Here is a 27,285-nt window from a genome sequence, read left to right on the forward strand (position 1 = left end):
GTTTATGTAAGTATATATATATATATATATATATATATATATATATATATATATATATATATATATATATATATATATATATTGTGCCCGTTCCGTATTAAAAATGATGAATGGATTTTACGAAATACTATTTTAGAACAAGGCTGAGTAGGCCCTATAGTGTTTTATTACCATTTGTAAAAAAAAGTAACAATTATTTAAAATATATAAAAAGGCAATAATCTCTTTAAAAAATATCTGGCAAGATAGCACTTTTAAAAAGTAGTTAAAACATCCACCATTTAACCATTAAATTACATAGCCATGATAAATTTTAAGGATTACGGTAATGCTCTTAAAATTCTTAAGTTGCAACACGTGGCGCGGGCCGGCATAATACAATCACAATATACTAATTCTTAACAACACTTTACTTACTTCCTGCCAAGCATAAACTTAAAAGCGCCTACTGTATGTACAAAAGTGGGAAATTGACATCTTGCTTATGCTGTTGCTTCTTGTGTATACAGTTACTTACAAGCTTATCTGACGGATAATTGTTGGACACAACATCAACAAACGGGTATGTAATATGTATTTACAAAAACATTAAAAAGACACGTTTGCTCCAAAAATTTAAAATGTTTATTGATACTAAACGGCATTGAATTTCTAGGCACTAAAGTACTACCCAGCAATACGGAGGCGGTCCGACTAGGAGGGCAGACAATCCGTCCATTTTAAACGTAAAATTGATATTTCAATCATTAAAAACGATATCCTACATTTTTTTACTTGCAAGAAATGTCTCATTTTTAAAAAAAAATGTTGGTGGTATAGCGTGGTCGGATGAGAGAGGAGGGGATGGGTAGATTAGGGCGCATGACTACTATCCCGGAAGTATTCAGTTCGGAAGTATTTTAGTGTACGAAGGGATCCCCCTCCAACACAATTAAGGATACGTGTCAACTGGTTATGCGCCATTGACTCCGATTTTAGCCTGCTTTTTTCTTGGATTTGCTTCCATTGCCTTTGTCCAACCAAGAACAAACTACAAGGCAGCAGTTGTTTGATTTGAGTTGATTGTTTGATTGGAGTTGTCTCTCCTAGAAAAGTGGCTCTTCTCAGCTAAAGAACCTCATCTGCCCTAGGGTTGAACTCGAGACTTTTCGGTTAAGCAACCATGAGCTTTATCGACTCGACCACGCCGACCCCTAAATATCGAATTACAAAACGTCTAATTCTGTAATCATGATGTGTTTTTTATTATTTTATATTTTTACCAAATAAAATGAATTTCTAGATATTAGGTCCTCTTTTTTCTTCTTCGTTCTTAATTTTAGTGTTGAAAGGGATTTCCTTTAACACAATTAAATATTACGTGTCAACTGGTGATGCGCCATAAAAGCCGTTGACTTCGATTTCAGCCTGCTTTTCTTTAAGGATTTGCTTCCATAACCTTTGTCCAACCAAGAATAAACTACAAGGCAGCAGTTGTTTGCTTTTGGAGTTGTCTCTCCTAGATAAGTTACTGTCCCCACCTAACGAGACGTATCTGTCCGGTGGTTCAGCAACCATGAGCTTAACTGACACGACCGCGCCGACCTCACTGGGCCCGTAATTAAAGTCTTGTTGGATGGATGTATAGGGCCGCTTAAATAGGGCAGTTCTATCACGTCCCAAGCAAATTAAGTCCAAAACAAACATAAAAAGCTCAATTATTTCCATTACAACTTACAGGCTGAAAATAATAATTTGAATAAAAAATGTAACTTAAAATTAAAGTATTTAAAAATATCTTTGTACTTTTATCTATCTAAGTCAATAAATCAGCCAATGATTATTGACTTTACAAGTCGCTAAATTGTTAGTTATTAATTACCAAAATTTGCGACTCCCTGTTTTTATAGTTATTTAAATAATAAAGCGGGAGTGATCTCCTCTAAACTTCCTCGAATATACTTATAAAACACTACGACATGGCAAATCGAGATATAGATTACTTTAACGTTTTAAAATAGAATCTCGTAAAAAAAAGAATAGCGCATAAAGTGAACAGCAAACAAGGTGTGTATAAAAGTGTGGAATATTAATATTTTATAAATTCATTTGCGTTTTTTTTTTTGAGAAATCTGAAATAGCGTAAAATACTATTACCGGTAAACGGAAATTACAGCGAATTAAATATTTTACTAATATGTGAAATTTCTTCTATCTATCTGAAACAGTAGTCACATTACAGGCTTTGAAAAACCGAAAGTACAATAAGTTCAACTTCCAGTTACTTCAACTTCCAGATTTCGCTGGAAAGTTGATACAGCGCAAGAAATTTTAAATAATACTTTTATATATAACATTTTCTCAATCTAGCTTTAACGCCTCTCAAGTTTACGAAGTATAGAGACAGTATTGCAAACGTGCGAAAAATCGAAATCTCGTCGCTTTACACATCCCTGTTTTGGAAAACTTAGTTTTGCAATTTTGTCCGTATGTCTGTGTGTGTGTGTCTGTGTGCGTCTGTGTCTATCTGTGAACATGATAACTTGAGTACCGTTACAACTATTTTAATGAAATGTCATATATAAGTATTAAATCAAATTTGATGTTCTGTGTCAAAGTTTTGGCGATTTCCGTTAAACGGAAGTGGAACTTATTCTACTTTCGATTTTTCAAAAGCCTTTATCTTTACTACTATTTCTCATAGACAGATGAGAAATTAGTTATAAGTAAAAGATCTAAGTTTGTTTTCTGTTGAGTAATTTTCGGAGAGCAACCTCTTAAAAAAACATGCATATGAATTTATTTTTAACTTCACTTCTATGTGTATTGTCCGTTACGGTTGGAAAATTTCGAACACAATTTCAAACACTTCTACCAGACCGAGTTATTTTGAACTTTTCACGTAGATCAGGCCTCGAAGGCAATGTATTGTTACATAAAGTGTATCTATATATACAGTACTAAAATTCTAATTGTTTACAAGTGTGTGTATTTATTCTTCTGTTTATTGTTTTGTTGTTTTATTTTTGTTTTGTTTTCGTTTGCCTGTTTGGTTATATGAGAGCATCTGCACCATGCGTAAAATGTAAAATACATATTTAAGTAGAGAATAATGCTCCTTTTTGCCAAAAAAAATGTTATTTACAATTTTATTTCAAGAATATAATTAATACATTGATATATTCATTTGTAGAAACACCCATTTAATTTTAAAATCCTTTCAAAGGAAGACCATAGTGCCCATTCAAAGGGCTAACGCATTATAAAGTTAAATGCAAAGTGCGAAACCACAACCCACACGATAGGCTCTAGTTCATTATTAGTTTGACGCTAGCTTTAATAATTAATTCATTGATTATTCAAATGAAGTTCGAGTTAAGAAAAAAAATTTAGAAAGAAATCGATTTTTGAAAGAACATAAAACATGAAAGCTGAGTTTTGACTTCTTTTTAGATGTGAATGATAAAGTGACGTATTGAGACTTGGCGGGGGCAAGAGCACGTGAGGTAGAATTCACATATTTCTGTGACCTCAGCATGAAGTGATAGTGTGGTCCGTTCCATGCTCAGTTAAAATATGTGTTTAAAAGACAAAAACATGTTGTGACCTCGGGGCAGGTGATTTAGAGTACACCTGTTTCTGTAACTTCAGCATATAAAGGGATATTGTGGTCAGACCTATGCTCGACTGAAATCAGTGTTTTTGCAAGACAAAAACGTGTATGTGGTGTGACGTCTTTTTATATGTGGGGTCTGGCTTTTTGTGACGAATGTGTGACAGTAGGGAGGGGAGGGGAAGGATAAATATTGTCAAACAAAAGTTATTTATGGATAACACCCGAAACCCAGAGTTATCTTAGGATAACGGGCAATCTATTGTTATTTAATTAGATGATTCATTACCTCTTTGAAAATTTACCAAGTTTTTCGTTATAAATTGCCAATGTTCCGCATTATTCTAAAAACGTTGTTTGCTGTTAATTTGGTGCGCAATTCTTTTTCCTACGAGATTCTATGCTTTTTTAAATATATTTGATTGAAAAATTTCATGTCTATATACCGAGTTGCCATCCTCCGTAGTAATATATAAAAATGTTCGAGAAAGTTTAGGGGAGATCTCTCCCGCTTTACTTATACTTCTTCAGTTTTTAAATAAAAAAACATGTATTTCTTCATATACAAAATAGCTACATATTCTTATATTTGAAATGTAACTATATATGTTACAATCCTATTTTTAAAATAATAAAATCTATTTTTCAAATTTTACAAAGTCAAAAAAATCCGCACCATGATGAGGATTTGTACTGTTTCATTACTGGTCTGTATCGCGCAAGTTGTCTATTCGCAAGGTAAATATCTTTTATAAGTTTGATTACATCATTCCACATTCATCTTTCTTGATTTATAATTTTTTTTTACATTGATTATAAAACGTGATACAACCTTTTAGCCTGGCAGATGATGTATTTTCTGAGCTAAGAACTAGCCAGTAGCGAAGCGATAATGTTTAAACTATGCTGTCAGATTTAAAAAAAAAAAACAAGAAAAATCGAAATTTAGAGGGAAGAGTTGTAGGCTGCAATATGACGTCATATTAGGGGGTCTCTGACTTTTTTGACGATATGTAAAAATGCGAAGATGAGGAGGGGTTAAAAATTATTAGTCATGCCGTAATTTACGGACGACTCCTATTTGCCTATACATGGTATTTATAGGCCAATCCAAACGTTTCAGGGACGTGTATCAGCCCCACGTCCGTTGTGTTTGAGAACAAGTGCTTTGAGGTGTTCGAGACTCCATCGACATGGCAGGAAGCGGAGGTAAATATTTTTTTTTGTCACCCAAAGATGCGTTACTAGGTCAGATGTTTTCACCCTAAACCCCATCCAACCGGTGACAACTCTTATCACTATTTTAATTATCATTTTTACTATATATAACTATTTTTTTCTGGTAAGGTACGGAGCCTTGTTAAGAAGCTAATCGTTTTTTTTTATATTGCTCTTTTTTTATATGGCTTACACTAATGTTAAATAGTAATTACAATTCATAAACATTGTTATTTAATAATAATCAAAGTACAATAAATTGAAATGTATGATCGAATATCAACGACAAAACAAAACATAATATTTGCTTGCTTGTGATTAGAAAAACTGCTCAATGTTTACCGCAAGACGGACACTGGCCAAAGTTTCTTCGGAGGCTGAATTGTCTTTTTTATTCTCTCTAAAACCAAACGTTTCTGAAGGCAGTAAGTATTTTTAAAATTAGAAAATATATTTCTTTTCTAATAAAATGTTGTCTTTAAAATTTCTTTTCGAAAATATAGCTGTTTTTAATGTGCATTTATTTAGTTCACTATGACGGCTTGTGCGGGTTCGTTGCAAATTTAGTAACTCAAATTTGAAACACTTCTAATATAGCTATTTTATTCAAACTTTCTAGACACTTTCGTTTTCAGTGACACGCAATGATATCTAATTTTGTATTAAAGCAGATGTTACAATAGACATTAATAACTAATTAAACAATTTTAAACAAATGGGATTAACAAGAGAAGTACCAGCGATCGATAATCTTGCTCTGAACTGTGAATCATACGGTTGGGTTCACGATTGAAGACGACAACTTACTGTAAAAAGTGCAGTTAATAGTTTTTTAAGAGATCGCATGTTTTAGTTGGGATTTAAAAGCAAAAAAAAAAGGAAGCTCGACCCTCTAACAGCAACCCTAACATTTAATTGGTGCAGCTTACTCAAACCCTAAAATGTAGCTCCTTTAAAGATTTTGATTTCTTAGATTTATTTTTTTTATATTCGATATTAATTTTCTTCTCAAAGTGTGGATTGGAGGCAGTAACACGACAAATGAAGGTAAATGGATGTGGACGGATGGAACGACTGCAAATTTAAGCTCCTTGTGGGGCCCGCATGAACCTAATAACGAAAAGGGAAATGAATACTGTCTTGAGATATATTTCAAAGAGGGAATGTTAAACGACGAATCTTGCGATGGACTGCGTCCATTTGTTTGCATGGAAATGATTGGTTAGTATTATTGATTCACGTTTTTCTATTATTTTAATATTATTTCTAGAGAATATTTTATACAAATAATTTCTTAGGTTTTTTTTTAAGTTAGTAATGCCAGCTTACTTATTTTTCCTTTGTTAAACGTAAAAAAATGAAAAGATAAGAAATGCTTATCATTACTGGTTATAATATATGAAATATATAATACAAGGGATTACATTTAATGTTTTTTTAACAATCGCTCCAAGTTTATGAAGTTTTCCAGGCTTGTTAGTTTAAAAACAGGAGGTTATATCACAAACATTAACTTTATAATACGATAATTGACATGTACTTAATTGACGTGACCGGTAGGAGGGGCGGTCATTCCTGTTAAAACAATTTTTAGAACAAAACTCTTTATTTATTGCGGTATGCCAGAAAAAAATTACAGATTTCTAGTTTTGTGGATTTAAAATTCTAATTTCACATTTTCATTTTACAAAATATATGCTATACTTTATATATACTATATAGTTAAATTATTCCTATAGCTAATCTTCTATCGCTAAAGTTCCAAAACGTTCTCTACAGCCCATTTAAAATGTAATGTAAACCTAATTCTAATTTTTCGATCTCCTAAAATATAGCATTTAAAAGTGAAAATATCATAAAGCATTATTTTCTGCAACTTGAATTACAGGTTGGTTTGTTTCAAACAATTAAAAATAAGCATCAAACAAAAGAAATACAATTCTAAATATTATCACATACTTACTTATAATATAGTTCAATATTAATATACCAAATGGAACGAATCAGAAACCTTAACTCTTCTGAATTTCGCCGTATATCCGAATTTTTAAAAATTGAATTATAATTTTCGATTTTTCCACTGCTGTTTTTTTTTCTGAAGCTTAAAACGTAACGACACATAAAACTGTAAATACCGTACAAATATTGTCGAGGGTGGCTTTTTCTTCTCGACCTGCATACATTAAAAGCTACTCGCGTCACGCTCTTTACTAAGGAGCCCTTAGCGTGGACAGATTTTTTTGTGTTTATTTTTGTTGCTGCAAAAAAAATCTACAAATAATTTCCAGAAAATGTTTTCTGAAACTGTGAGTATTATTGTTTTGGTTTTTACATTTGTTAATGTATACGTTTTCGTCATCCTATTTAATGACGACAAGTAAATAAAAAGGCAACACACTGAAAATCAAGAAGACTATGGTTCAAATATTTTAACAGAGTTATTAACATTGCAGTAGTGTGACATTATATTTTAAGATTAAAGTTTTTGGCTTAAGGCTGAAGTATTTATATTCTCGATTTTAATTTATCATACTATCGAGACTAATATTATATGGAGAGATGGAGTAGTCAGCACTGTGTCAATCTGCCTTTAATCTTCCTAACGTATGTTAGATACCGTTCAAACCTAGGTGGACCGAGGGACATCCTGAAGCTTCGAGATCGGAGCGAGATCCAAACTCGAGACCCTATGGATGCAGTCGAGTGCTCTACTATTAGAGTCAAATAATTAAACGTTTAAAATAGCTTAGGGTAAATCTGATTCAGTCGACCGCATGATACTGACAGGTTTTGTAACTGCTATTTGTAAGGAATAAATACAAATTCGTGCTATTTTTCCATTCTATTATTGCTTTTAAGCGATCTTTGTAATTCTGCTTTTGATAATATTTTTCATACTTAACTTGTTTGATAGCTCAAAGCTGCTTGTGTCTTGATGATATTGTTCTCACATTAGCAGACTAGACCTTACCAGCACTTAATGATCCCTTCCTTGCAGGAGCAGAGAATTCCAATGCTTGAGAAACAGCCAACACATTACATGAAACTGGAATCGGTGAATTTATAGCCGGGTTATCTAAACCGTTGGAGGTCCTGTTGAAAAAAGCTGTCGTAATAATAAAACTGTATCGAATAATGGAGACGACTTAGATAGCTGCTCTGGTGTTTTCGGATGAAACAAAGTAGGTGCAAGAGCGTTGTAGACACCTCCATTCTGAGCTAGTCTCAACTACAGTCCTCATGTGTATCTACTCTTCGTGAATCTGACGATGAACCCATTTAAAGAATAATAGTTTTTTATTACAGTATCGTGCATAGAAGCTCAATGTTAAATGCAGGTTACATGGTGAAAAGTAGGAAGTTTTTAGAGTAGTATGAAAAAAAGATTTAAGAAAAAATCACAAATGCAGGGGGAATCGTGTACGTAGTTTTAGCTTTATGGTATAAGTGGTGAAGGAATACGACTGAATGCTTTGACGTTGAAAAAATTAGATGTGCTTTTGTTTATAAATTTATTTGCATTAGTTATTTTCTTTAATTTATTATACAAAGCACTAGGCCTATATAAATAAATACACAAAACTTAATTGCAAATATAAGTGAACAGATTCTCTCTATCTCTCTCTCTCTCACACACACACACGCACGCACGCAAGCTCACACTTACACACACATCACACACACACGCACGCACAAAGACTCAACAAAACAGCAATGCTATTGTTAATGTTACGAAAATACCTCTGACTAACTTTCCAAATTCAACAATGATGTTATTATTCTGCACAAGCAATCCTTTTAGATATTAATCTTCAGTGAGTCTGGGCTATCTATGATTGTATTTTTTTTTGTTACAAGCCTACCACATTCCTCGCTCGCATTGCTCGTTACGTCCGTCTCATGTATACACCTCACCAACTGTAATTTTATATTATACATTTAAATTTATTATACAGGCAGTTTTTATATTTCTTCCAAATACTTGACGATGCTGGTAAAGGGAAAGAACTCAAGCTGCCTTTTGTTAAGAATAGAACAGAAGTAGTCTCACAGTGCAGTAGAATAAAGCAAGAGTTGTCTATCGCCTGGTGAGCTTAATTAGTTATTAATCTCAACTTAGTCCTCCAACCACACACCCTAACTGTGATGTTGAAGATATCGATGCATTAAAAAATAATATTTTAAAAGTTAAAATTCAAAATTTTTCATGAATAAAACGTCTGATGTGACAATTGTTTTTTAACACTTATTTAAAAGTACATTTTATTGAAATAGAGCTAAAAGATTTAATTGAAAAAAATTCGGCGAACTCAGTGATAGTAGCGCTCAATGATTTACTAACTTGAGGCGTTTATGTTTATGAGGCGTTTTGTTCTACGCTGTACCTATCTACTCGTCAGGTATTGTCCTGTGTCTATCGTTGAATGTCAAATACAGTGTAGTTATTTCAGTCTTAGCTTATACTTCCAAACACTTCACAACTTAGAATCTTGCAAGGGCTGGCGTACTGGGATAGTTCAGTCGTACCTAGAATCTTGCAAGGGCTGGCGTACTGGGATAGTTCAGTCGTACCTAGAATCTTGCAAGGGCTGGCGTACTGGGATAGTTCAGTCGTACCTAGAATCTTGCAAGGGCTGGCGTACTGGGATAGTTCAGTCGTACCTTGAATCTTGCAAGGGCTGGCGTACTGGGATAGTTCAGTCGTACCTTGAATCTTGCAAGGGCTGGCGTACTGGGATAGTTCAGTCGTACCTAGAATCTTGCAAGGGCTGGCGTACTGGGATAGCTCAGTCGTACGACGTCATTCAGCCTCTAGGACAGTACCGGCCTTGTGCAAGTTAATTTCATGTCGTCAGATGACAGATTTAGCATACGATAAAGCCATCACATCTGATTCCAAACAAAGGTAGGGTCATCCATGTATAGTTTTTTTTAATGATTGGGATCTTAAAAATTAAAATTGGCCACTTTCAAGAATTTCTTATATATAAGTGTGAGATAAAAATTTATTTTCAAATCCTGTTTGAAAACTGCTTTATGAGCGCTCCCCAACCAGAGTCGTAGCGAGAGGGGGGGGGGGGGCGGGGGGGGGGGGACTTATGTCCTTGGGCGCCGACCTTAGGGGGGGGGGGCGCCGAAATGTGTTGGAAAAACAAATCGAAAGTTTGAGGGGGAGGTGCAAATCAAATGTTCGAGGGTGGGGGGTGCAAATCGAAAGTTTGTCCCCTGGCGCCGGGAAGGGTCGCTACGCCTCTGTCCCTAACTCATTATAATGCGCATCATTAATATCCTAATCATTTCGACATCTAACAAAGCAATACATAGATTGTATTCTCCTCAATAAGTGGCGTCTAAACAGCACGTGGCGCCTTAGGAATGTGTCGTATCCTGTATCAAGTCCTAGACACATAAGTATAAAGTAACTCACACCAAAATGATGTAGCTCAGACAAAAAAGATTTTATTAAAAAATACATCTCCAAACAGGTAGAAGAACACGTTTCTTGATATGTTTGTATAACTGTAATGTCTAAATGAGTAAAAGTATTGAATTTATTTCTAGAGTTAACTATTTTCTCCATTTCACTTGGGTTTTATTACTTAAAATTATAATACTTACAAATCGAAAATACGCGATAATAACGTTGCTAATACAAATGGAAGTTGTATAAATATAATAGCTAAATGAATAATTGCAATAATATATGCACATCTGACAGATTTTTTTTTTAAATTGTCCTCCATCAGAAATAATTTAGACATTTGTTGTTTACATTTTAGACTTTAATTTAACATTTTTATGCACAAATACTTTTACATCACATTATTTTTTTAAAAATGCATTTTTATATTTTTTTTTTAGATTTAATTATTACAAGGTCTATGTAATTCAGTGTAGCTTGAATCAAGTTGTATTGAAATCGTTATGTTGTGGGCCAACGCAATGAAGATTTACACATGCACGTTGTTGTTTTTTGTCGCACAGCACATCTGTACACAAGGTAAGTATTTTAACAACATATTCTTTTGCTTAACATCGATAAAAAAAAGTACACACAAGGGCGTCCGCTAGTGACGTATTAGCTTTTGGGTAGTGAGAGAGCAAAATCTAAGGGCCCCTTATTTTTAGGAGCCCCAAGTTAAATCGTATATTTTCTGCAGTTATTAAGCTAAGTGAATGTTGGAATGTTTAAATAACAGGTTATTGTTTTTACCAAACACAGGCAACTAAATATGAGTTGTTCTCGTTAAAAAAAGAGTTTTAAAATGCAGACTCTCTAATGCTGAAATCAGATTCTTTTACCTTCTTTTCAAAAACTATTAACCTACAGCGGCGCTGCCCAAAATAAAAGAACTTCTTTTTTTGGCGCACAATTTGGTTGATTACCTAGTTTCAGAGAAACAAAAAACCACTCAATCTTATCAAAACATGTTTTACATTTTGAAAATGCCTAAAGTGCTAAAAGTAGTTGTAATTAACATATAATCAATATTATACGCTTAACATAATGCTTATTTTAAATAATCACACATACACTCACACACGCACAAATACACACACAGAAGAGATGATCGCAGGACAAATGATCTTAGACAAAATATCTCACGGGCAAATGATCTCACGACAAAATAAATCAGGACAAATGATAACATGGACAAATGATCTCAGACAAAATATCCCAGACAAAATATGTCACGTATATATATATATATATATATATATATATATATATATATATATATATATATATATATATATATATATATATATATATATATATATATATATATATATATATATGGCGATATGGGGGCGTCGGGGACCTTGCCCAAACTTGATCCTCCCCTAACATCCACTCATTCCCCCTACCCCACATCAACAAAACCCAGTCTCTCATTTTGTTTTATATAGCTTATACATAACATTGAGGATTTAATTTTTTTTAAATTTTATTCTAAAACTCCAGCAGAGTGTATGAGCAAAAAGGCTGGGAAGTTTGAAAGCAACTGCTATGAGGTAATCAAAACAGAATTGAATTGGACTGAAGCGCAGGTAATTTAGGATATTATGTCTAGTTACAGTAAATTATATTTAAAGCCTTGATAATATATTTACATAATCACTGATTTTATAGTTCTGATGTATTTAATTACCTGTCTAGGAAAATTTTATCAGAGCATAAAACATTAATGAAAACATTGTATTGTGAACTTGTTTATTTGAAGGATTACTGCTAAAATTTAAATGAAAAAACAAGCCTGGCCAAAGTTTCTTCAAAAAAGTGTTGGGCTTTGTAAATAAAATCAGACCAGATAAAACACGAGGTAAGCAAAAATTAGAATAATAAAGTATCGTAATGAGAGGTATCCGGGCTGTTTAGAGTACTCATTAGCAGGGGCGTAGCGAGGGGGGGGGGGCGGGGGGCGCGGACCGCACCGGGTGACACCATTTAGGGGGGTGACACCAAGGCAAAAAATAGCAAAATATATAGAGAAAAACTCGAGGGGGGGTGCAAATCGAAAGTTTGAGGGGGGTGCAGATCGTAAACTTGAGGGGGGTGCAAATCGAAAGTTTGAGGGGGGGGGTGCAAATCGAAAATTTGAAAGTTTGTCCCTGGGAAGGGTCTCTATGCCTCTGGGGGGGGGGGGGTGACACCATTAAGTGCCGCACCGGGTGACACCCGACCTCGCTACGCCACTGCTCATTAGAAAGCTTGCACAAAATAGCCCAACATAGACACCTGGGCTAAACAGTCCATTATTTCACTGACCACATTGCAAGAGGCTTCATAATAACAGTTTTATTTAAGGATATATATATATATATATATATATATATATATATATATATATATATATATATATATATATATATATATATATATATATATAATATATATATATATATATATATATATATATATATATATATATATATATATATATATATATATATATATATATATATATATATATATATATATATATATATATATATATAAGGTGAATGTTGTGGGTGACATCAGTTGCAATTTTCACAGAACCGATAATCACGAAATACAGTCCACTGAAGTGGATTGAAGTGAAAATACATTAAAAATTGTACAAATCATCATATTATTTGATGCTTGGACGTGACTGCTAAGTAATGTATTAATGTTTAATTCATTGTTGTGTAGCTATTTAGGCCTTTATAAAGCAAACTGCTTGAGTGCTCGATAGGGCACTTCCCAGAGCCTCAAGCGCTTCTAATTTGGCACGATCTTGCCTTGGGGCAATATAACACGGGGGCCGGTGCCGGTTGGCCGAAAAGTCTACGAAGATGGGGTCAAAACTGACCTCGACTGACCGGCGCCTTATATGAGCTATATTAAGAAATAAAACTTTTGTCGAACGACCCCCTTGATATTTTGTACGGGGTAGAAGAACGCCTGAGGGTGTCAGAAAAAAATGTCCATGTCCGGAAAAAATCTAGAAATGGATCAAAACCAGTCATATTTCCTATATAATCCTTGTATTTTATGTGAAAAACAGATGGTAACTTCAACTAATATTTTAGGGTACTTACCCTTTGTACATCATGTTCATATTGTGCATGCTCCTAGATAAATGGCTAGATCAATAACTGTCGGTTTCGACGAGGGCTAAAAGATGACCGCGATTGGATGTGTTGGACATTATATTTATTATTTTATGTTTATTATTAATTGATATTTATTAGCAAAACATCATTTTTTAATATGTTCTATAATTCTCTCAAAGTAATTATTGGATTAAAGAGGATATGAATATAGGCTTTTTTGAATGTATTCTTTTTATGTTTTTTTGTAATTATTATATGGAATATCATATGGCAATGTTGTAGGTGATCTGTTGTGAAGTCGTTCGATGTCTGACTGATGGGTGGGGTGGGGGTAGAAAGGAAGGAGGGGGAGAAAAATGAGACAGTTTTATACTTTGATACTTGAATGCATTTCCGTGTAGAAATAAAAAACAAGGCGTAACTTTTTTTTAATCTATTTGACCTCGTCTAAAAAGGAAGCAATATATATATATATATATATATATATATATATATATATATATATATATATATATATATATATATATATATATATATATATATATATATATATATATATATATATATATATATATATAGGCTTATAATTACACATTTCTTATTTCGAGGTAACTTGTTTTGTACTAGCCTGTATCCGAAACGGAACAAAGTATTGGGAACTTCTCGTTCCCTTTGTCCTATTCAGTGTAGACAGTAGTTGTATGTACAAAGTTGCTGCATTTCGTCTCATTTTCTATTTTTTATCAAAGATGTCAAAAAGCTGTTCGTGTTAAATAGAACTGATGACCCTATGAATTATTTCAAGGGGTCGAGCCGGTAAAGCTCATTGTTGCTAAACCGAAAAGTCTCGAGTTCGAACCCTCGGACCGATGAGGCTCGTTAGCTAGGGATTTGCCCATATTTTAGTAGAGACAACCCCAAAATCAAATAGCTGCTGCCTTGTAGTTTGTTCTTGGTTGGACAAAGACTATGGAAGCAAATCCAAAAAGAAAAGCAGGCTGAAATCGCAGTCAATGGCCTCAATTGCGCATAACCAGTTGAAACGTATCCTAATTTGTGATGGAGGCGTGGTTGCGTCGGCAAAAGCTCATGGTTAATAAATTCGAAAAAAGTCTCGAGTTCAAACCCTCTAGCAGATAAGGCTTGATCCCTTCCAACACTAAAAATTAAGAACGAAGAAGAAGAAGATTTCGAAATACAAGTCGTTTCACGTCAAGCGAATTTCCAATTGTGGGACGACGTTGTCAAGCGATAGAGCGCTAAACTGCTAACCTGAGCGTATTGAGATCGAATCTGGGCTCAAATCAGTGAACGTTCTTGAGTAAAATAATAATGGGTGCCTAGCTCGGCATAGTGCTAACCATGCCTTCCCTTCATATGTCGAGGTCATGAAAGATACGTACTTATACTTCACCTGCCCAGTGGATCGCCAAGTCTAAGGAGGAATATATGTATATATATTTGCTTTAATTTTCCATTACTGATCAATAAAACTAAAATAAGACCAATGTTGATGGCGTATTTAAAAGTAACAGCGGATTAGTAGCTCAGTAAACTTATCAACTTGTGCGATATATGTAGATTTCTTTCTTCCATAAGTGTGGGTTGGAGCTAGTGACCAACTAAAAGAAGGTGAATGGTTGTGGACAGATGGGACAATAGCTGATCTAACATCAATGTGGAAAGAAAAAGAACCAAACAACCTTAACGACAATGAAAACTGTCTTGAAATATATGAAGATGGGACGCTAAACGATAACAATTGTTCGAGGCCTTTATTTTTTATCTGCATGGAAGTTAATGGTATGTATTTTTTATATTTAAAAAAAAAAATCGCCTTTTAGTCATTGAATTTGTAAGAATAAACACGCTTTCTTTTGATACTAGCCGTCCCGGCCAGGCCCTGCTCTGGCCTCTGTGAAAAACCTATCAGTAAAGGATCTTGACATGTGTGTTGTTGTAATCAGCATATACCCGGCCTTGCCCACCCTAACCACAACCAACCAAAACCAATACAAAAAAAAAGAACCGCGAACATAACACAAACAAACACAACACAAACACAACACAACACAACACAACACAACACAACACAACACAACACAAACACAACACAACCACAACCACAACCACAACCACAACCACAACACAAACACAACACAACACAAACAAAACACAACACAAACAAAACACAACACAAACAAAACAGAACACAAACAAAAACACAACACAACACAAACCGGGACGGCTATATTAAAATTGTATATCTTCTTTTAGTTTGGTGCAGGTGTCTATAAAATAGCTTTCTGAAACCTATCTGTTACGAAACATGACATGTGTGTTTAATAATCGGGATATACCCGGCATTGCCCACCCTAACCACAACCAACCAAAACCAAAACAAAACTAAAGAAAGGAAACATAACATAAACGCAAACACTAATACAAACGATAACACAAACCCAAACCCAACCACAAATACAAACGAAAGCACAAAACCAACCACAAACACAAACACAAATACAAATACAAATACAAACACAAAGAAAAAAACACAAACGAAAACGAAAAAGAAAGAACGAATACGAACCAAATCAAAACGCAAACCCATCCACTAACGCAAAACCAAATCATACCGTGCTGGGGCGCCGGCGGAATCGCCTGTTTCAGCTTAATAAACGACTATGATACCCCCACTTATTCATAGTCTTTTGCACTCACTAAAAACGAACATAGGCGCCAAACCGAACACAGGAATGCCCGGGGCCCCAAATAACACCCGGTCTGAGCGCCTGAGTAGTGCCGGATTCGATTCACTTAAAGACTATAGTAACCTTTCTTATCCATACTCTATCGCACTGTTTAAAGTAAAATTATACACCATAGCGTTCACATGATAGCCCAGGGCGCCAAATTGAACCCTGGTGGGGCGCCGGCGGACGCGCCTATTTCAATTTAATGAACAATTATAATACTCCAAGCTTATCCGTAAACGTAAAGAAATAAACATATAGGACATGTAGGACCTTGCTTATTAACTGTTATTGATTTCAAAAAATAATTAGTAAACAGTAAGTTCAGTGTATTAAATAAATAAAAGGCAGTATTAAAAATACCTACAACATTGCACTTAATCAGTCCCCGCTAAGTATGTTATTTTTTTTCCTAACACCAAAACAAAGTAATAAAAAGTAAATTCGTTCTCCCTCCGATTTAATGGGTTTTTTTAAGGGAAGTAACTGTGTTTTCCAAATCTAGGGACGTTATGAGAACTAAAGGACAAAATGCAAATACATTTCAGACACAATTTTAGAAATTTTATAAACGCTGATAAATTTTTTTTTTAATTTTATGTAATGTTCATAATTGAAAATTATCATTCTAAGTATATAAAATGAAAATTGGTTTTAAAGACTTTCAATAGTAATTTTTAACTCATAAATTTAGACCATGAGCGCTTTAATAATCTAACAACTTGAATCCAACGAAGTATCGTTTTTTTTTTGTTTTTTCTTATATGCCTTTGTAATCCACGACAAACATTTTACAAACATTTTAGAAAATAAACCGGGAGTGATCTCCCCTAAACTTTCTCGAATATTCTTATATAAAATAACAGGGGATGGAAACTCGGGCTATAGACATGATTTTTAATCCATTTTAAATACTTAAAGTTTTAAAAATAGAATAAAATCTCGTAGACAAATTAATTGCACACCAAGTGAACGCAAATAAAAAAAGCGCATAATAGTGCGCAATATTATTAGTACTTTTAAAATTTACATTAGTTTTTTGAGAAATCGGAAGTAGCGTAAATTACTACTTCCAGTCAACGGAAATTACTCAAAATTTAACAGAAGGTAGAGAATTAGATCTTTTACTTACATGTGAAATTTCATTTATCTATCTGAAATAGTACTCAAGTTATAGGCTTTTAAAAAATTCAAAGTAGGAAAAGTACCACTTCCGGTTATCGGAAATCGCTCAAAAGTTGATACGGATCTACGATTTTGATAAAATACTTATATATGAAATTTCATCAACCTAGCTGTAACGGTACTCAAGTTATCGTGTTTACACACGGACACACACACAGACAGACACACACACACACAGACATACGGACAAGATTGCAAAATTATGTTTTTCCGTATCAGTGAGGTGTAAAACGTCGAGATTTGTAAAAATCTCGATTTTTTTTTTTGCACGATTACAATACTTTCTCTATACTACGTATATACGAGAAAGTAAAAACATAAAGAATTGATTTTTATATATTAGATTGATTGATACATAACATACCTATGGAAAAGTATATATATATATAAATAAATAAATAAATAAATAAATTTATATATATATATATATATATATAAATATATATATATATATATATATATATATATATATATATATATATATATATATATATATATATATATATATATATATATATATATATATATATATTGTTTTATAACAATGGCGAATTTTTCGAAAATTCGATCATATAATTAATTTGGACAAGGTTAAAGTGAAATTAAAAATCAAAAGTTTTTATTTTGAAATCATAGACTTTTAGCAATCGACAGCTTTATTGGATATTTCAACAATAGAGTATATACTTACTGACTGTATTATGCCTGTAGAGATATGATATATTTGTAGTATTTTTTTTTAATTTTAAATTTTAACAACAAAATTAAAATCTGTATTGTCTATAGTTCAATTATTCCGGCTGTTAACAATTATTTCCTAAACAGATTTTATTTTAGGCATCTAATCAAGGGGTCACTCTCCCCATTCCCTTATAGTACGCCCACTATCGAGTCCAAAAAAATTCCCGATAGATCCTTGCCTGAATGCCGATTGCCCGAAGACCAATTTTTTTCCGAACGGACACTTGCCCGAATGAAAAAGTGCATTCGGGCGTTTGTCAGATTCGGGCAAGTGTCCACTCGGGAAAACCTCCGGCTCCCCCACTGCCCCTCCCCCATTCCCGAACGAAATAGAAATAATATATAATTGATAAAGAAAATATATACTTTAACATGTGGACGACCCGAAAACAATCAACGATGTAACATTAAAGAATTTTGTGAATTTACCGATTCTGTTAAGGATAAATCGAGTTTCTAGTCCGGTTTTTTTTCGCTTATTTTTTTTAGGCAGAATAAAATCACGATACATATTTTTAGACGTATTTTTCCGGAGATAAAAAATTCTCCGTAACGCAGTCGTTTCACTTAGTCACATCACCTTCAGCGTGTGAGGTGCTTTTGTATTTCTTGTTTTGTGGCCGAGAAGTTGATGCACACCAAAAATAAACTGCATTAATGCTTTCAAGACAAACTTACACTGAAACTGTAAGTATTGCTGATATTTTGAAGATATTTAGTTTGCTGACAACCAGTGTTTCTTCCAAACTTTTTTCTCCGGGGGGGGGGGGGGGGCACTTGAAATTTTCGGGGGGGGGGGTGGGGGGGCGGTAAACTTTCTTCGGGGGGGGGGGCGGACACTGTTAAAAGTATATAGTTTCTATATAAATTATATAAATTTCATTTCGAAGAGATGTCTGGAAGAAACTCTGCTGACAACGCAAAAAAGAGACTACATACTAAAAAATAGAATGATTATAACATACGCATGTATTTTAATTTGGTTATCTTCATAGCAGTAAAATGACTTGTGGTGCATTAAAGAATAAAATAACGGTTAATTTCAGGGTTCAATCTTCGAGTGTCGATATTGACAAAACTATATACATGTAAATGGTGATATTGCGGTATCGATACAGACATCATCAGGTAAGCTGCACAAATGTTATTACAAATCAAAGCTGATTTCATTAGTAGGATTATACATATAAGATGAGGATGTTAAAATTTAAATCCGGCCTCTAACCATGTTCAGAACTTAGGGCAAGGCTTTTATGTTAAACTCGGGACTTTAATTAGGCTCATTCTCTTTTGTTTAAATTGGTCTAGACATACAAGAAACAAATAATAATAACCCATCATTTTAAAAATCGCATGTTGCTCATTGTTTGTTTAATTTTAATTAAAAATTAGTTTAACTGTATAATAATGTCAGTAATAGAAATATCTTTAAGATATTATGCTATTATATCTGAAGTCTTGTAGCATAGGGCTGGTGCCTGGTCAAAAAACGCCCCTAGACATTAACCCTGCCCCCCTACCCCATTTCCATCAAATCCTTGGGAAAAAAACTCCAAGTAACTTAGGTTAAATAATTGAAGGAGTTGATCCTATGCTATAATCTAGTTATAGATTACTTTTGGTTAACGCAACTCGTTTTTTTTTAACGCGAGGCTGCATCAGGAAGCCTTTGAAGCCAAATATTTTTTTAAACTGATTTCAAAGCAGCAAATCGTGTAGTTTTCTTTTGTTTTGAATTTCAGAGACTACTATAGTGTAATCAAGTTGGCGGCAGAGATGATACAGTTATGTTTTATTTCTGTTCGAAATTCACCAAAATTAGACTTCTAACGAGGTAAACCTAATTCTTCTGAAACAAGTTGTATGTTTTTACTTACTTTTCCAAAGACGACCATTTTATCATTTTTAACCTAATCACATATAGGCTTACGTAGGCTAAAAACTGTAGGTTGTTTTTTTTTCAGAGTTAAAATAACGAGAAAGGCCACATTTTTAAGCTACTATTGGATTTCGTATTTTTATAATATTTCAAAACTTAATGTGTTTGGTAATTGAAAGCTATCATGTCTTATAATAATTATTTTCACGTTAGCAAACATGAAACCAGAACAACCTGCCGTGATTGATAGAGACAAAGGTAGTGTTAGTTAAAAATGAAAAGACAAATTCCAGTCAACCTGAATCGGTCGCAATCAGAATCGGGTTTTCAAAACAGTTGGATGTTCTGTTTGAAGATGTAGATGTATTTAATATTGGAGACGACTATAACAACAGTACTCGACTTTTCAGATACGGCATAGTAAGTACATGTTAAAATGTATTTCATCAACATTGTAACAACATGTATTCTTTGTTGTTGTGGGTTAGCTTTCATACAGGAACACGAGCAACAGTGGCAACTTCAAATGACAACTTTATTTACACTATGTACAGATAAATCCGTGGTACATCCATATTTGAAGATCAACTGATATAGGTACAAATAATAATCACGACTCCAAGTCATGGAGACATCTTACATTCACTGCCATCGTTCCAGTCCCAAGTCCTAGCACACAACACCCGTTCACCTTTCGCTCTCTCTTTTATTCACCACTTTCTCTCCCCTTACGTCAATGAGCGATCTCACCCAAAAGCATGAAAAAACACATGACGATCGCTCAGACAGTCCTTCCGCTAGCCAGGTACTCTTCATTCATGCAAAACACAATATAATAATGATATATAATAATACAGTCTGTGACACGTCCCCCCTTCGAATAAAATTTTGTGTAACAAAATTTATAAATACAATATTGGTAGGGCAGGACCATGTGCCAGACAACAAAAATTTTTATACATCTCAAAAAACATGGAAAATACATTCTTTGTAGACTAATGCACAAGCATTATGTGTAATATATTCAAATATGAGAAAGAAAAACATTTCAATTACCCAGTAATTGTAGTATAAACAAGATCAATGAGTTTAGTAAATTACCAAACTATAATATATAGTTGAAATTATCAAAGACTTGATTCAACTCATAATTTAAATAACTATATCCTATGTGGTAAAAAAACTTCCTTATCATCAAGGCATGTTATTACGACGCATGATTAATATACTTTGTTGTCTCCCCTAGTTGACCCATTTCAGACAAATCTAGGTCACAACACAATCACATTCTTGCCTTACACAGGTATTGACTAATACACAATACATCATTGAGACTTCCGTCTTATTGTTATGCGGAATAAATAGTCTCTAACTTTTATTTATTTACTTTATTCACTGTTAATTAATAGTATAGAATAGGTTTAACATAATACAGTTTACATTCTTTAGATATAGTACACAATTTATGTTTACTCAAACACATTATTTGATATTTATATATTACAGTTACAGACTGTATAATATTAATAAACTGTCAATTGATAATTTATCTTAGCATCCTCTATAGCATGAGTAATCGTTCTCGTGCAGTTGACGATGACCTGTATGCCATCTCTCCCTCAAATTGTATGTGTATCTTTTAGCTTTGTTACCATAATTATTTCCTAGAATTCGTGTAACTTGTGTTACTTCATTTGTTTTAATATTCTCTTCTGGTTTCTGAACAACGTCAGTTGTTTTCTTACTTTGTGTACCTTCGTTTGGTTCATCAATCAACTTAATATAAATATTATGGCATTGCTTTGGCCTCTCATAATACATCTTGCTTCGGTATCTTTCATTAGAACTTGATACATTATTTCTTAAATGACTGTATTTCCCACATGACTTTCTTTGTACATAATAATTGTTTCTTCTCTGATTTGCCAACCTATGCCAACATTGATTTTGGTAATGACCTATTTTTCCGCAGTAAAAACATCTAGATTTTGGCTTCTTATAAACATGGTGACTGTATTCATAGTTTGCTAAATTTCTTTTTCTTTCATTCTGTGCATTAATGACATTAATGACATTCTTATTAACATGTTGACTGTATTCATAGTTTGCTACATTTCTTTTACTTTCATTCTGTGCATTTTTATTAACATTGTAATTTGTAGATATTGTTTCATCTTTCTTAACTTCCTTATGCTTCTTTATTGATTCTAATTCACACATAAATTTCTGGGTTAATTTCTCCATTTCTTTGTTAAATTTTTTATTGAGTTCTAGTATATCTTCTTTATAGTTTGACTCCAATTTTCGAAGTAAATCTTCAATAGGTACGTTCTCTTCATTGTGGCTTATTAAGTTCACTGATTCATTAATCATCATTAGTTTATCATGATTCCTGCCATTCTCCGATGGACTTATTAAATCATCACTGCCATTCACTGATGGGCTTATTAAATCATTTTGACTGCCATTCTCTGATGGACTTGTGATACAACTTTCAATAATATTCTCGTGTACCTGCGTATCATTTAATAAAGAGTCAATCTTAAGACATTCTAATGTATCTGTCACCTTTAAATCATTATTAAGTTCACCCTCTGTTTTATCCTTGGGTTTCAATTCTTCCTGGACTATGTTACTCTGTTCTTCATTCCAAAGGTTGCCAATATTTACTTCTTCAAGTTCTGCTTTAAATTCTGTCTGTTCACTTTCTAATTTTGGTTCATTTGTGTCTGTTATAGCTTTCATTTCTAATAGTTCTTGTTCATATGCTAGTTCATGTAGGCCAACTTGTTTTTCCATAGTTTCAGCCCTTTTATCTGCTCTCTGTTTTCTGTTTCTTTTTTTCCGCTTTCCTTTTGGTTGTACAGTCTCTTCTACTTTATCTAATTCTGAAATGTCTTCTTCTTTATGCATGTCTGTAATAGCTCTTGATCTATTACACACTATTTCTATCATATCATCTAGTTCTCTCAATACATTTCCATGAGCTCGTCGGGGTTGTTCTGGTACTTCGTCCCATGCTTCTTTTGCTTCTTCTATGTCTTTTTCAAGTCGATTGGTTGCCCAGGCTATCTGCTTATTCATCTTCTTAATGCCTTGCGCCCTCGCTAGTGCTAGATATTCTTCAAAACATGACATTTTGATATATTTTCTATGACATAAAATATAAATTCATTAGTTGACAATAGATAAATGTTAATTAATTTACAATACCCTTTCTTGTATTCTGGCTTTGTTCAGTTGATTAGAGACATCTAGTAATCCAAGAAAAGTTCATAGTACATATATAGTACAAAAATAGTTCACTTTGTTGATTCCAAAAAGTTGAAAAAATTCAAAATAGTTCTAGTAGCCTGTTACAGAGTAGAAATTTGTCCAGTTTTAGATAAGACATCTTTAGGAACAGTTTAGGAACAGTTACAAAAATAAACTTGATCTGCTAAATCCAAACAGTAGAAAAACTTGAACAGCTAATCCATATAGAAAAAACTTGAACAGCTAAATCCAAACAGTAGAAAAGAAACACTAAGACTTGATCGGCTAAATCCAAACAGAAAAAATACACAGACGATATTTACTCGACATTGGTGAGACAATATCGAAATAAGGTGATAAAAATTATCACGTTGATGACTTGACTTGAACAAGACGTCTGACTTGACTACAGCAACCCTTCTGACTTGAGTGTAGATAGATGACTTTCAAGAACTTGACGTACTTGGTAAACAGTGGAAGACCACAGACTGTAATATCTCCATTTCTGACATATGTAGCACCAATTCTTCAACCACTTGTGACATCATAAGTAACAGTAATACAATGTAGCAACATCACTTTATTGCCTCCACTTCTGACACCATATGTAACAACATGTATTCTTTGTTGTTGTGGGTTAGCTTTCATACAGGAACACGAGCAACAGTGGCAACTTCAAATGACAACTTTATTTACACTATGTACAGATAAATCCGTGGTACATCCATATTTGAAGATCAACTGATATAGGTACAAATAATAATCACGACTCCAAGTCATGGAGACATCTTACATTCACTGCCATCGTTCCAGTCCCAAGTCCTAGCACACAACACCCGTTCACCTTTCGCTCTCTCTTTTATTCACCACTTTCTCTCCCCTTACGTCAATGAGCGATCTCACCCAAAAGCATGAAAAAACACATGACGATCGCTCAGACAGTCCTTCCGCTAGCCAGGTACTCTTCATTCATGCAAAACACAATATAATAATGATATATAATAATACAGTCTGTGACAAACATAGTAAATCATGATTAATCTGAATTTTATTAAAATGTTTAAATGACGAATTTAAAATTAGCACGATAAACTCGTAAGTCGCATCAATAAACATTAGATGGTATCCGATAGCTAGTAAAAACAGGTTATTTTAAACATTCATTGATAAATGCTGACGATGCAAGTGGACGCGCGTGAATAGTTTTTGGTTAGTAACATGGCAGGAAGAGAACTCATGTGAATATTTTAATTTATTAAAAAATTGTGATTTTAATTTATAAAAATCTAGCACGTTTTCATGAACTGCACTTTTATCATTCAGAATTACATTATTATATACAGGCTGGTTTATACTTTTTCAGAATTCACGGCGCCGCTAGCAACGAGAAAGAACTGAGTTTGTCGCTTGTTAATTAAAAAAACAAAAGATGTCTCCCTGTACAAAAATACAAATCGAGAGTTGTCCCTCGTTGGTAGGTTGACTTTTAAGTTATTAAATTCGAAACTTCCAACCTCAAATCCTAAATCCATTCTTGGGTTGCGTGAGATGTGTTTAACGATAGCCAGTTATTTATTTTTAAATACTGGATTTGATAGACTTGCAATTTATTTTATTTTGTCATTTATTTTTGCTATAATCTATATGTAAAATTTGTTTTAAAAACTAACTTTAAAGTATCACTTCGTTTATAACTTAAACTTTTCATATAACACAATTAGTTTAATTATTATTATTTATTATTATCGGCAGTGTTGCTGTTGGAGGCTGATGATGCCTTGTTGAAGCCTTCAACTGTGCCAGTCTATCACGTGATCAACACCTTTTCTGGTTTCCTGATGGACGCTTCCATCTCAAAAGCTTTAAACATTGCTTAAATTTTGTTTCAATTTCTAATTATCTAAACGCTTCTATCGATGTTATCCACTGATTTTAAATATGAAAGACTGTGAGTGCAATTATTTAATACCGCTTACGATTGTCAAAATATATTTTTGTTAGTTCAGAACTTTTAAATGTGGTTTCTTCTGGACACAGCAATATAATACTTACTCATTTTAATTTTAGACAATGAAATATTATTAAACGTAACCTTTTGAAACAATGTTTGCTTACATTTAGAAATGTTTGTTAGTGCTTGCCATGGTAGTGATGGATGTGTAGTGGCAGAAAGAGGATAGGGGCGAGGTCAAAGTATGAGGTCAACCAGCGATGCTCAATGGAGTTTCTTTTACTGAAATCATACGCGAATTCTCAATTTTTCTGGCAAACAAATAAATAATGATTAATACCATTTTGTTTGCAAAGTGGATTGGATGGTTTGTTTTCGATAATAGGAAATTTGAGAATATGTTCGGGAAGCTTAGATGTTGGGTGGGAAAGTGTCAATTTTTGGGCATTGCTTCAGATGTTTAGTTAATCATTAAGCATTCATTCTTGTCGTAAAACCCCTGAGATACGCTAGGGACAGGGTCAGTGTTTCTTCCAGACTTTTTTCTCCGGGGGGGCACTTGAAATCTTCGGGGGGGGCGGTAAACTTTCTTCGGGGGGGCGGACACTGTTAAAAGTATATATTTTCTATAAAAATTATATAAATTTCATTTCGTTCGGGGGGGGGGGGGCGGTAAAAAATTTTCGGGGGGGCTTCGCACCCCCCGAAGAGATGCCTGGAAGAAACTCTGGACAGGGTTAGTGAATAAAATATTTAAGACACTTTAGCCTTTCAAATATACAATGTAATATACTGTTTTTTTTTACCATTTTTCTTTATTTAAATGTAGGGGGCAGTATTGTAATTGACTTTTGACAAATCTCTACGTTTTTCCCCTTCCTGTGTCGGAAAGCCCAATTTTGCACTCTTGTCAGTATGTATTAGTGTGTGAATGAGCGTGTGTGTGTTGCGTGAGTATGTGTGTGTGAACACGATAACATTTAACAACCATTCCAAACCTTTCTGTTATATACTAATATACACACAAGATCTGTGGAGCTTACTCAAGCGAACAAGGTTATTTCAGAAAAATAAAAGATTAATAATTAATTTTGCACTGCAACACTCTAACAGGCTGTTTTCGATTTACTAAACAATATAAAAAGCATAACAAAATATTAACCTTAACTTTAAACAAAGCATGCTAGCAATTTTAACTCTAGCGACTATTAAATTTCTAGCCGAACCGTAAAGCTTAAATCTACACCTATGCACCAACTCAGAATAAAAATGTTATTCAAAATTACCTAATACGAAAAATCAATATACATAGACATTGTTTGTCACAAATACTAGCTTGGAAAAGAAACAATAACGCCATCTTTGTCTTTTTTTTTAAATTTATAATAACTAAAATGTAGAAAAAGGAACCAATGTAAATTCTTTTATAACAATATGATTTTAAATACATTTAAATCAAATATGAAAATAAATAACGTTATTTCTATAATACAAATATTGGTTGCCGTGTAGAGTCCAATTCTTTTAAAAAACCAAAAGCAAAGTGGTTTCATTTTATATTTTCAGTGCTTTTCAGGTTTGTTATATTTCCTTTACATCTGGAAAAGTCGCTATGGCTATAAAATGAAATGATGACTTGTAAGGGTGTAGGCTCTGGGAAAAAACAGGGGGAAAATCGTTTTAAATAATAATCCTTTTTTTATTTATTTGGGTATCTGAGTTAAGGTATTTATGAGGAAATATTTGCATGCATCAGGAATTCTTCATATCGTACGGTTGCCATGAAAACAGTGACTATCTTGAAAAAAAACAATATTTTGGGGAGGTATTACGGTTCAAAAACTTACATTTTATATTTTTTAGTCAAATAATCATCGATCCTTCTTAACCCTTTATTTACGGAATTATGTTCTGAATGAGATTTTTACTTAAACAATGTGTTACTATATTGCTTTTGGCACATTCAAAGCATATATCGAAGGAAATTTCGTTTCATAAATTTTTAATGGCCCAAACAGATATTGGTACTTATAAGTACCGTCAGTAAACTAGGACATTTTTTTTTGAAAATTTTTTTTTAAAAAAAAACAGGAACAAACGATACAATTTATTAACTAATAGCATGGCA

General features: G+C 33.4%; 1 protein-coding gene and 2 long non-coding RNA genes across 3 annotated transcripts; all 3 read left to right on the forward strand.

Moving 5' to 3' along the window:
* The first annotated feature begins 498 nt into the window (after positions 1-498).
* LOC131949922 (C-type lectin BML-2-like) lies at positions 499-7,168 on the forward strand. The gene is made up of 5 exons (XM_059311888.1): positions 499-562; positions 4,253-4,330; positions 4,716-4,801; positions 5,133-5,235; positions 5,825-7,168. The coding sequence occupies exons 2-5, from the start codon at positions 4,270-4,272 to the stop codon at positions 6,034-6,036; spliced, it is 462 nt and encodes a 153-aa protein (XP_059167871.1). The 5' UTR covers positions 499-562; positions 4,253-4,269; the 3' UTR covers positions 6,037-7,168.
* An 11-nt stretch (positions 7,169-7,179) lies between these two features.
* Positions 7,180-12,135, forward strand: LOC131949923 (uncharacterized). Its single transcript, XR_009388257.1, has 5 exons — positions 7,180-7,992; positions 8,767-8,898; positions 10,673-10,811; positions 11,778-11,863; positions 12,037-12,135. It is a non-coding gene; the product is annotated as an uncharacterized LOC131949923 (long non-coding RNA).
* A 6,775-nt stretch (positions 12,136-18,910) lies between these two features.
* LOC131949925 (uncharacterized) lies at positions 18,911-25,248 on the forward strand. The gene is made up of 5 exons (XR_009388259.1): positions 18,911-19,200; positions 19,815-19,906; positions 20,165-20,371; positions 24,570-24,680; positions 24,959-25,248. It is a non-coding gene; the product is annotated as an uncharacterized LOC131949925 (long non-coding RNA).
* Positions 25,249-27,285: the final 2,037 nt, after the last annotated feature.

The sequence above is a fragment of the Physella acuta genome, unplaced genomic scaffold, assembly GCF_028476545.2.
Source record: "Physella acuta isolate Inbredline_101_S28 unplaced genomic scaffold, ASM2847654v3 ptg000720l, whole genome shotgun sequence".
Lineage (NCBI taxonomy): Eukaryota > Metazoa > Mollusca > Gastropoda > Physidae > Physella > Physella acuta.

What these genes read in the sequence shown, in the direction of transcription:
- LOC131949922 (XM_059311888.1), top strand. Translation starts at nt 4,270, where the DNA reads ATGATGAGGATTTGTACTGTTTCATTACTGGTCTGTATCGCGCAAGTT. An exon ending in GCAAGTTGTCTATTCGCAAG is followed by an intron (nt 4,331 to 4,715) that starts GTAAATATCTTT and finishes CAAACGTTTCAG; the next exon opens with GGACGTGTATCAGCCCCACG. An exon ending in ACCAAACGTTTCTGAAGGCA is followed by an intron (nt 5,236 to 5,824) that starts GTAAGTATTTTT and finishes TTCTTCTCAAAG; the next exon opens with TGTGGATTGGAGGCAGTAAC.